Raw genomic sequence first — 11,546 nt, 5'->3', positions numbered from 1 at the left:
AGGGAGGGAGGGAGGAAAAAGTAGACACAAAACACAAGAACAAGAATGGGGGAGAGATTTGTGGGGAGCTGAAAGAGGGTGAAAGTCGTCAGAATGCATTATGTACGTGTATGAAAGTGTCAAAGAACAACGTTAATTAATTTGAAAAACAGCTGAGAGTGCTGGAGAGATGGCTCAGTGCCGCAGCCCAGCTTCGGGGGATCCTAAAACCCGAGTGGGAGGGGCAGGGGATGAAGGCAAGAAGCACAGGCACAGAAACAGCGGGATCAGGAGGACCTGTAGGCTGTGACCAGGCAGGTGCTTTATTGCAGGATTACAATGCCTTTATACTTTGCCTTAAAGCAGGAAATCTTACTATAGAAATGTAACACAGAACCACAAGTTCCTTTGCATAATGTAGTTTCAATAATCACAGTGTCATTAATCACATGTACTTGCATCAGCCGTAGCCAAGCAGAACTTCTAAGTCAAAGGCACGTACCTAGGAGCAGGTGCATTAAGCACATGTAATTATATCAGCAGCACCCAAGCAGAACCTCAAAGGCAAAGACATGTACCTGGAGACTGATCACCAGGGACTGACCTGTACAGGTTCAGCCCCAGGTCAGCCAGAATAGCTTTGCCATATCCTGTTAGCTGCTCTTCAGGGGCAGAACAGCCTACACATGGCAGCCCCCAAAACTCAGCAGTTGAGAGAGCTCCTCCTCCAGAGGACCCAGGTTCGGTTTCCAGCATCCGCATAGCTACTCACAACCGTCTATGACTCCAATTCCAGGGGACCCGATGCCCTCTTCTGGCCTCTTCAGTGGCATTTCACACATGTGGTACACTTACAAACATGCAGGAAAAGCCTCATACGCATAAAAATAATAAAATCTTAAAAAATAGCTGAAAAGTTTAAAAGTGCTAATAGTGAAGATGCTAAAAAAGGTGAACTAGGAGGAAAATACCCTTATTAAAATGGACTCAGGGAGAAACAGAGCACAAATCATTGTACAAACACCAAAGAACCGTGCCCGGAGTTGGGTATCGCGGCTCAGGCCTGCAGTCTCAGCACTCGGGAGGTTGACGACTCCTGAACTACATAGTGAGTTTCCCACAGCCTGAGTGACACAATAACCCCCCGTGTCAAAAAGTAATAAATAAATTCAACTAGTAGTAATAATACTTTTTTAAAACCTCACAAAGCAAATTCTAGGCCTAGACGGCTTCATTGACAAGCTCTCCTGTAACTTCAAGGAAAATATTATTCCAATTTTACACAAACATCTTAGAGAATGAAAAGAAGGAACTTTGTTCCTCTCAGTATTAGTTTCCTAGAGTTGCCACGAGTTTCTACAATCTGCTCAGCACTGGACGTTTACTGTTTCAGTTCTGGAGGCTGGAAGCTAGCTTCTCATGCAGAGAGCAGCAGGCCCACTCTTCCTATAGGGAAGAAACCTTGGGAATCTATTCTGGTTTTGTGTGGTGCTGCCAGTCCTTACCTTGTAGGTATTTCACCCCACTCTGCTGTTGCCACATGACTTCTCCTCCACAGGCTCACTCACATCGAAACGCTCAGCTCAGGTAGCCCTTTATTTCGCAGTATCACTGCTTCTTCAGTGGAAACATCTGCAATGACCTTGCTTCCAAATAAGGAGACATTCACAGGTGTTGGGTGGACACATACCTGACAAGGTCAGTGCAAGACAGCAAAACTACAGGCCAATTTTATTCACCAATAAAGATTTAAAACTTGCTGTATTCTAAAGTAGAACCTCATATTATATAAAAGATATAACATTTCGCTTATGGCCTACAAATATGACTGCCTGAATCTAAAAACAGTGTTGTTTGGGGCTGGAGAGATGGCTCAGTGGTTAAAAGCACTGACTGCTGTTGCAGTGGACCTGGGTTCGATTCCCAGCACCCACATGGCAGCTGCGAACCATCCTTAACTCCAGTTCCAGGAGAATCTGAAGCCCCCTTCTGACCTCCGTGGCATTGCATGACATGGGTGCACTCACATACACGCAGGCAATACATGTACATATAAAATAAAAATAATAAATAAAATATATTTAAAACGGTGTTGTTTATCCAATCAGAAGATTAGACAGAACAATGATTTGATTATTTCAAGAAATGCAGAGAACATTTTATTCAATAACACTCCACATACACTGTAATAGAATAGGTATACAAAACGAATGCGTAGTTAGGCTAAACATACCTATTTGTATGAATCCTATGGCAAACATCAAGTGAATGGTAAGTTGAAAGCTTTCCTTATGAGAAAGCAGAAAGGGAAGCTGATTAATCATTTATGTTTGACATTGTATTTAAACCCTTTGCCAGCTTACTAAACTAGAAAAAGAAGTCCATGGCATAAGGTTTGTAAAGAAAGCCTTTTTAAAAAGTTATCCAAAGATATGGTCATGTCTGTAGAAATAGCAAAATCATCCATTAGAAATTCATTCGAATTAATAAAGAATGTAGTAATTTTGCTAGATATTAAATCAAAATACAAAATTTAATTGGTTTCTCTAAAAAGTGAAATCACTCCACTGCCTTGGTTTCTGTGAAATTAAGGCAATAATGCTAACCTTGAGTGAGAAACAGAAGACTATAGGGTAACAGATAAGAACTGGCGTTTATAGGCACACTCCCCAAATTTAAATCCATACTCTATGAGTAATTGTAATTTAATTAAATTCATGTTTTGACTAATCAGTTAATAATGAAAAACTTTAATTTTCCTAATTGTGAAATGGAGAGGATAATATTATTTAACTAAGGTGTTAGGAAGTTTAAATAAGACAATATATGTAATGATGTAGCACAGGGCCTGATGGATTTAGCCAATAAATGTCCATTACTATCATTAAAAAAAAATCATTTCTGTCTAAAGCTACAGGACTAATAGGCCTGAGGCTAAGTTAGAGTTGCTCTTGTTTCTCTAGGAAAAAAAACCAACATTCTGTTTTAAAGAAGTATTCATTATTATTTTATATGTATGAGTGTTTCACCTGCATGTATGTAAGTGCGCTCATGCATGGAATGCCTGCAGAGGGCAGAAGAAGAGATCGGATCCACTGCAGCTAGAGTTACAGACAGCTGTGAGCCGCCATGTGTGTGCTGGGAAGTGAGCCCAGGTCCTCTGCAAGAGCAGCCAGTGCTCTTAACTGCTAAGGCCCACCAAAGGATTCTTTTTAAAGGAAATATTTATTTATTTTTTATGTGTATGAGTGTATTGCCTGCATGTATATGAGTGCACCAGTGTTGGTGCAATGCCATGGAGGTCAGAAGGCGGCTTTGGATCCCCCTAGAACTGGAATTAAGGACTTCTTCCACCAACCCTGACTCTTGTCTTTCTACTGCCTCTTCAGCAGTGGTCCTGAGCCTTTGGTGCCAGGGTTTTGATATAGGTGTCCTACCCAGGGACAAGCACTCTGCAGTCTCTTATTCTCTGTATTTTGGCCAGTTGTGGCTTTCTAAGTTAATCACCATCTGTTGCATGAGGAAACTTCACTGATGAGAGCTCTCTTCTCATTGTGCCATGTTCTAGACACATTGTTCATATCCTCCATTTAATTCAGTAAACTTCTTTCCAATCATCCCTAAAACCTAACCTGTTTTAGATCCTTTTCTTTTTGTTTCTCTTTTTTTTGTTGCACCCCTGGGTGGGGTGTGTGTGTGTGTGTGTGTGTGTGTGTGTGTGTGTGTTATTGAGAAAGGTTCTCCCTGTAGCCCCAGCTGGCCTGAAACTTGCTATGTAGGCTAGGCTGGCCTCCAACTCGCAGAGATCCACCTGCCTCTGCCCACTAAGTGCTGGGATCAAATGCCTGTGCCACCACGCCAGGCTAAAAGATTTGTTTTTTAAAAAAAGGGGAAAAGGGGCTGAAAAGATGGCTCAGCGGTTAAGAGCACCGACTACTCTCGCAGCTGACCCGGGTTTGAGTCCCAGCACCCACATGGCGACTACAAACTGTCCTTAACTCCAGTTCCAGGGGAATCCGAAGCCCTCTTCTGACCTCTGCGGCATTGCACCACACGGGTGCACTCACATACGTGCAAGCACTACACTCATACACATAAAAATAATAAATAAAATATTTTTTAAAAGGGAAAAGAAGAACTAGATGGATAGGCCGAACATAAAATTATTATTGTTTTTTAATTTTAAATTTATTTTTAAATTTTTATGGTCCTGGAGATGAAACACAGAGGCTTGTGCTGCCGTGCCAGCAATACTCTCAGCTCCTGAAACCATCTATTTTTAAAATTTAGACTAAGCTTGTTGATGCCAAAAAATGGACAGTGCTCTGGGGAAAGGCTTACCACCTATGCTGCCATGTGAAGACAATAAAGTACAAAATAAGATTTTGCAGTATGCTCTTCATGTTAAAAACCTACACTGAACTTTCATCCGTTCTCGCCTCAGACATTTAAGGCAGGTGTATGGAACACTGGAAAGAGCAGGCTTAGGGCCAACAGTTCCATTTACATAGTGGAGCAGGGTGGGGGACTCAATGAAGAGTTCACCAAAATCTTAAATTTTATCTCTCTGATGATATTTAGGTGATTCTTTCTTTTCAAGTTTTACAAGTTTCATGTTTTTAGAATGTCTGTGTCACCTACATAATCCAAAGAAGCAAGATAAGTTAATTTTTTTTTTTCGGTCTTTTTGAGACAGGGTCCCCCTGTAGCCCCAGGTGTCCTGGAACTCACTATGTAGACCAGGCTGGCCTTGAAGTTTTTACTCATAGAAAACTATCAGTACTAAATTGGTTGCTAACATATATCTCACAAAGACCACGCCCGGCTTTAGATATGTTAATTTTTTACTCATAAAAAATGATCAATACTAAGTTGGTTGCTAACATATATATCACAAAGAATATGCATTTTACTATGGTATTTAACTCTTAATGAAGATATGGGGCTAAATTGTTGTAAATGGGTTGCTGAACAGTGAGAGGTATTGACTCAATCTCAGAATAATGGTCTCAAGTAAAGAACTCCAATTCCCTTTCTCTGAGCTTTTCAATTTGCCTAAAGCTAGAGTTGCTTCCTACTGTTTGGGAACACAGAATTTAGAAATTTATGTGGTTCCTAGTAAAGATTTGACTTTCCTCTCATTTCCCAAGTTGCTTGCTCCTTTTGCCTACAGTCTAAGGATAAGTGTCTGTTGGTCCCTAGGGGTCTGAGTCTTCTTAAGACTGATTGTGGTAGTGGCAAAGCCCTCTGTCCTCCTCAGCCCTCGCTTTTTCTTGTGTCTTTAGGTGCCGATATCCATGGCTTCAGCTCTTCATCCACTGGTTTAAAATTAGGAGATATGGTAGATGAAATACAGAGATGTGAGAAGCCAGTGGTGGCGGCTATCCAAAGTATGGCATTAGGAGGGGGACTGGAGCTGGCCTTGGGCTGTCACTATCGGATTGCCAGTGCAGAGGTAAGCTCAGAGACTCTTTGGGGGTGGGTGCTGTGCAGGCAGCTTTCCTTTTTTCCATTTACTTTTATTTTATGTGTATGAGTATTTTGCCTGCATGCATGTAAATGCACCCATGTCATGCAATACCCGTGGAGGACAAAAGAGAGCTCCCCTAGAGCTGGAGTTACAGAGGGCTATTAGCCACCACGTGGATGCTGGGAACTGAACCCAGGTCTTCTGCAAGAGCAGCTAGTGCTCTTAACTGCTGAGCCATCTCTCCAGCCCCCAGGGGGCTTTTCTTTAGCACAAGCTCTAAATGTGGCCTGAGCATGGGAGTGGATAGCTACTAATGGTTGGCTTGTTGGTTAAGGAGTGTGAGCATCTAGTGCTAGTGCTAAGCTGTTGTGTAGAAGCTGGTGATAATCCAGATGTTGAAGTGCTTCCATTCTGATCCATAAATAATGGTCCCCGCCTCACCCTCTAACTGCCCTGCTCCAGTTCAGTGTACAGTTACATAGTATGCACTCAGATTAGTGAATACATCCTTGTGCTACTTTGGGTTTGCTTTCTGTCTTTGTGCCTGGTCCTATCATCACTCCTATTTTTGGTAACTAAGTTGTTTCTAATGTATTCTGTAGTTTTCTTATGGTTTCTCTTGCTGCATGTCTTTGAGTCCATTTCTGAATGGTGGTGGACTTAGTAACTAAAGTTAACATCTTCAGGTCAGTACCAAATTAAGTAAAATAGCACACAAAAAGTTTACTCCTTGGGATTAGAGAGATGGCTCAGTAGTTAAGAGCACTGATTGCTCTGGCAGAGGACCTGGGTTCGATTCCCAGCACCCACGTGGTGGCTAACACCTGTGCATAACTCCAGTTCCAAGGGAATCCAGTGCTCTCTTCTGAAATCCATGGGCTTTGCACAACACCGGTGCACTTACGTACATGTAGGCAATACACGCATACACAAAAAAACGAAAATAATGGTAAAATATTTTTTAAAGTTTGTTCCTTGCTAGTCCTGTCATCAGCTTATTATTTGATAATCATCATAATTTGTGTCTTTATGCATTGTGCCCCATCATGGGTTTATGATTGCTTTTCATAGTTTCTTTTAAATGAGGAAAATTAGGAATTGTGGATAAAAATACAATAATGTTTTCTTTTCTGTTTCTCTACATACCCTACCAGTGTTCTTTATTTCTCGTGAATTCAAGTTGCTGTCTACTGTTCTTTCATTGCAGTGATGGATTTCTTCTAGGGCAAAAATGCTCGCAATAAATTCAGGTTTGGCTTACCTGGAGTTTGTTGACTTTGCCTTCATTTTCAAAGGATACTTTTACTGCATATAGAATTATGGTTAAAACCTTTTCTTTTCAGCACTTTAAATGCTTTTCTGTTTTCTATTTTCTACTTTCTGATGAGAAATTATATTAACTTTATTACAAATATCATTTAAGAACATTATTTTAGAGGTTGGGGATAGAGCTGGTGACATGGTTCAGTAGTTAAAGGCGCTTGTCACCAAGCCCGATGGCCTGAATTCAATCCTGGGACCCACATAGTAGAAGGAGAAAGCCAACTCCCACAAGTTGTCTTTAGATTTCTACATGCAGGTGCATACACACCCACTCCAAGAATAAATAAAAATGTAAATTTTATTAAAAGCCAGGGCTATACCTCATTTGATAGCGTGCTTGCCTAGCATGTACAATGCCCTGGGTTTAATCCTTAGCACTGCATAAACCAGGCATGGTGGCTTCTGCCTGTAATCCTGGCACTAGAGAGAGCAGAGGCCAAAGGATCAACACAAGTTCATGGCCAGCCTGGTCTACATAATGAGTATCAGGAGAGGCTCACTCACTATAATGTGAAAGTGTCTCAAAAAACAATTTTTTTGGCCTTTTTGAGACAGGGTCTCCCTCTAGCCCCAGCTGGTCTGGAACAAAGTATTTAGACCAGGCTGGTCTTGACCTCACAGAGATCTGCCTGCCTCTGCCTCCCAAGTGCTGGGAAAAGAAAGAAGAATAGCGTTTTAAAAGGCTGCACAATTTCCCATCACAAGCTGAGCATTCCTAACATAAACAAGCAAAATCCCAATGCTTCAAAATCCAAAACTTCTGAAGTATAGACATGATGCCACAAGTGAAAAGTTCCATACCTGATCTCAATGAGATCAGAGCCTAAAGGCAAGTATGTTCAGAATATGTTTACAAGCACTTTCAGGCTGTGTGCCTAAGTTGTATGTGAAACCTAATTGAGACTTCCCTAGCATTTCAGACAAAGGGTACTCATCCTGTATAGTGCGCACATGGGCGCCCTGGCGTGGTGTGCGCGGGCACACCTGAAGAGTTGCAGCGCAGGGATTGGTCCCCTGGTCTCAGCCGCGCACCCTGGAAGAAGGCGGGTCTGGCCCTGCGGGCTTCTCCGTGTCTCTGTGGGTCTCTGCGGGTCTCTGCTGCTGGAGCGTTGTCCAGCCGTATACCGCCTTAATTTCCCCCCATGCGCTTTCCTCTTGATGCGAGATCCACTGGCCACTGGACCATGCGGGAGAGCGCAAGGCGGCTGAAGCTGGTGACAGAGGAGTGCTGCCTCCGGAGAGGCTGGATTGCCAGTAAGACGCGGGACTCTGCTTAGTCCGTGTCACAGCTTTTATTAAGTGTAGCTTCAAGTGATCCAGCTCTCTGATATTGAGAGAAGACTGGGATATTTATACCATGGGGGTAGTGGTAAAAGCTTTGGCTGATAGATACTTTGTGAGACATTCTATTTGCATATGGAAGTGGGTTTCTGCCATGCTGCCAGACTGCTGACTACCTGAAAAATCACACAGGAAAGCATGGTATTCCTAGAGCCAGAGGCCATGTTTATGTTATGGCATTTGTGGCGGGCACTTCAAAAGGAGAGTTAGGAAGATGCCAGGAAAGCACCCCGCTATGAAAGGAGTCTCAGCACATAACTCCGAGCTCATGAGCTATCCGGATATGAAGAGACTTCTACTTCACATAACAGAGGCCCCCAACAATCCTGTACCCTAATTTAGTATCTCCTTATAGTGTTTGAATTTCAAGAACAAAACTTACAATACATATATATCCTGTCTCCTTCTGTGCGTCCCTTTCACCACCATCTTCTGCAGCCTGACTAGAGATCTGAGTTACTATCAGTGCAATGATCAGAGGGTGCTGATTGGCTGTGAAGAGAGTCTCTGCCAAGTGAGGCTTCAAATATGAGAAGTATTTTGTACCTGCTGGTAATAGCTTAGGTTCAAGGCAGGTTTCATCATAGGTGGCCTCTCCATCCTCTCCCTCCTCCTCCTCCTACTCCTCCTCCTCCTCCTCTTTCTCCTCCTCCTCCTCTTTTCCTTACTCCCCCTCCCCCTCTCTATCAACTCCTCCACTTTTCTCTCCTCCTCTTCTTCCTCCTCCTCCTCCTCCTCTTCCTCCTCCTCCTCCTCCTCCTTATCCATTCTTTGACTATGCCACATTTTTTCATCCATTCATCAATTGACAGACATTTGTGTTGTTGCTACTTTTAAAATTTTGAACAATGATGCCTTGAAATTTTTTTATACAGGATTTTCATGGGCATATGTTTTCATTGTTCCTGGTTCATACCCAGGATTGGCCTAGGGGACTCTTGTATTAGTTGTGTTTAATCTTTGAAAAGTTGCCAAATTGTTTTCCAGTACCGGTACCATTTACACTTCCATCAGCACTGTATGTGTTCCATCTTCTCCACATCCTCTCCCATAGTTGTTACTGTCTTTTTTATTGTTATTATGTTCCTTTTAGTAGGGATCAAACTGTATCTTACTGTAGTTTAAATTTGCATCATGTAGTTTACATTTAAATGGCTAATGATATTGAGCATCTATTCATGTGATTATTTGCCACTTATGTGTCCTTTCTTTGAAGACTGGTTTATTCAGATAATTGGCACATTATTATTTGGCTGTTTCTTTCTTAAGTTGCAAAAGTTATCTGTGTAGTGGAGATATAAGAAGTTCTGTATCATTGCCAAAATTCTCTCCCATGCTCTAGGTGTGGTTTCACAGTCTTGTATTTCCTGGCTCTTTCAAGGACCCTGTAAACTGTAGAAGCTACATTTGTTATCTGAGACAGGTCATAATAGAGTGAAAGAAAAATATGTGTCAAAAGCTAAGAATGTGTTTGAACATGAGAACAGCTCTGCTCTGCTTGTGCTGTTAATTAAAGGAGACAGCAGGCACTAATTTGCCTTGTGGAAACTTGCTGATTTCAGTGAAACAGTATTATTTTATAATGTAAGAAGTTCTGCCTAAACCTGACCCATTATCTCATTGGAGTGGCCTTTCTGCCTTTAATCTTTCATAGGCTCGTATTGGCTTTCCAGAAGTCACACTGGGACTTCTTCCCGGTGCAAGAGGGACCCAGCTTCTCCCCAGGCTCATTGGAATTCCTGTTGCTCTGGACTTAATTACCTCAGGTCAGTGCAAACCTTGCCAGTAATTTAGATCAATTTGAAGAATTGGGCCAGTGTCTAGAAAATTCTGGCTTGCTTACTTACTACCCACTATAGGTCCTAAGTGGGCCATTTTAACTTCTTTGACTCCAATTTATTTCATCTGTAAAATAGAAACAGTAATTTTCCTGAGTGCTCCAGTATGTAAACCTTCTAAAGGAAAGAATGTGAAAAGGGCTGATCTATTTGAGATCATATTATAGTTCAAGTTTTGATTTATAGACCACAATGTTTATATAGGAAGCATAACAGTCAGGTCTGGTTTAGCAAACAGTATTTGGGGCTATGGGCGTAGCTCAGTTGGTATAGTGCTTTCCCAGCAGGCATGAAGCCCGAGTTTGATCCTCCACGCTGCCTAACACCTGGAGTGGTGACTCATGTCTGTAGTCCTAGCACTAAGGAGATAGAGAGAGGAAGATCAGAAGTTCAGGGTCATCTTCAGTCACACAGTATATTCAGGACCAAACTCTGCTACATAAGAAAGTGAGGAAGGGTTTCTTCCTTGGGAAAACACCAAATGGCGTGTGAGGCAGGTACAGCAGAAGGACCCAGCTGACCCAGGCTTGGGAGGCTGAGGTGACTTCTGCTGAGGATTCATAACTGGCCTCCAGGGCTGGGCCTAGGGTACAGGGCTGGTAGAGGCAAAGCTGCAGACAGGAAGTGGCTCCCCATGACCAAACTGGGCTGCCTGGTCAAGGACATGAAGATGAAGTCCCTGGCAGAGGTCTACCTCTTTGTCTTTCCCATTAAGGAATCTGAGACCACTGACTTGTTCCTGGGAGCATCCTTTAAGGATGAGGTCTTAAAGACCATGCCAGGGAAGAAGCAGACTCTGGCTGGCCAGCAGACCAAGTTCAAGGCTTTTGTCTCCATTGGGGACTACAGCAGTCATGTTGGTCTGGGTGTTGAGTGCTTCACAGAGGTAGTCACTGCCATCTGAGGGGCCACCATCTTGGCCAACCTTTCCATTGTCCCTGTGCAGAGATGCTGGGGCGGTGGGGGGACAAGATTAGCAAGCTGTGCCATGCAAGGTGACAGGCCACAATGGCTCTGTGGTAGTGCATCTCACCCCTGCCCCCAGAGACACTGGCATCATCTCTGTTCCTGTGCCCAAGAAGCTGCTGACAATGGCTAGTATTAATGATTGCTACACACCAGCCAGGGCACCACTGCCACCCAAGGCTAGCCTTGATGCCATCTCCAAGACCTACAGCCACCTGACACCTGACAGTTGGAAACAGACCCTTTTTACCAAGTCTCCCTATCAAGAATTTATCAACTGTCTTGTGAAAACCTGTACCAGAGTGCAGAGAGCCCAGGCTCTGGCTCTGGCCACTGTATAAAGGTGTTTTTTTTTTTGTTGGGGTTTTTTTTTTTTTGGTCTTTTTGAGACATGGTCTCCCTGTAGCCCCAGCTGGCTTGGAACACACTATGTAGACCAGGCTAGTCTTGAACTCACAGAGATCCGCCTGCCTCTGACTCCTGAGTGCTGGGATTAAAGGCTTGGGCCACAACACCCAGCCCGTATAAAGTTTTTATATGAGAAAAATAAAGAGGATTAAGTCTATTTAATCTGTTATACTAAGTGAAGTAACACAATCTCAGAAAAAAAATCGACATATGTTCTCCCT

At 42.9% G+C, this 11,546-nt stretch overlaps 1 protein-coding gene across 1 annotated transcript in view; it reads left to right on the top strand.

Annotated features, from left to right (window-relative positions):
* Positions 1-11,546, top strand: part of Ehhadh (enoyl-CoA hydratase and 3-hydroxyacyl CoA dehydrogenase) — a 39,095-nt gene that overhangs the window by 14,551 nt on the left and 12,998 nt on the right. The window contains exons 3-4 of the mRNA XM_008831324.3: positions 5,265-5,434; positions 9,768-9,879. Of these exons, the coding sequence (XP_008829546.1) occupies positions 5,265-5,434; positions 9,768-9,879 (282 nt within the window). The remainder of the gene's footprint in view (positions 1-5,264; positions 5,435-9,767; positions 9,880-11,546) is intronic.

This window comes from Nannospalax galili, unplaced genomic scaffold (assembly GCF_000622305.1).
Source record: "Nannospalax galili isolate Female #2095 unplaced genomic scaffold, S.galili_v1.0 scaffold315, whole genome shotgun sequence".
Taxonomy (NCBI): Eukaryota; Metazoa; Chordata; class Mammalia; order Rodentia; family Spalacidae; genus Nannospalax; species Nannospalax galili.
This window is presented reverse-complemented; position numbering and strand designations above follow the sequence as displayed.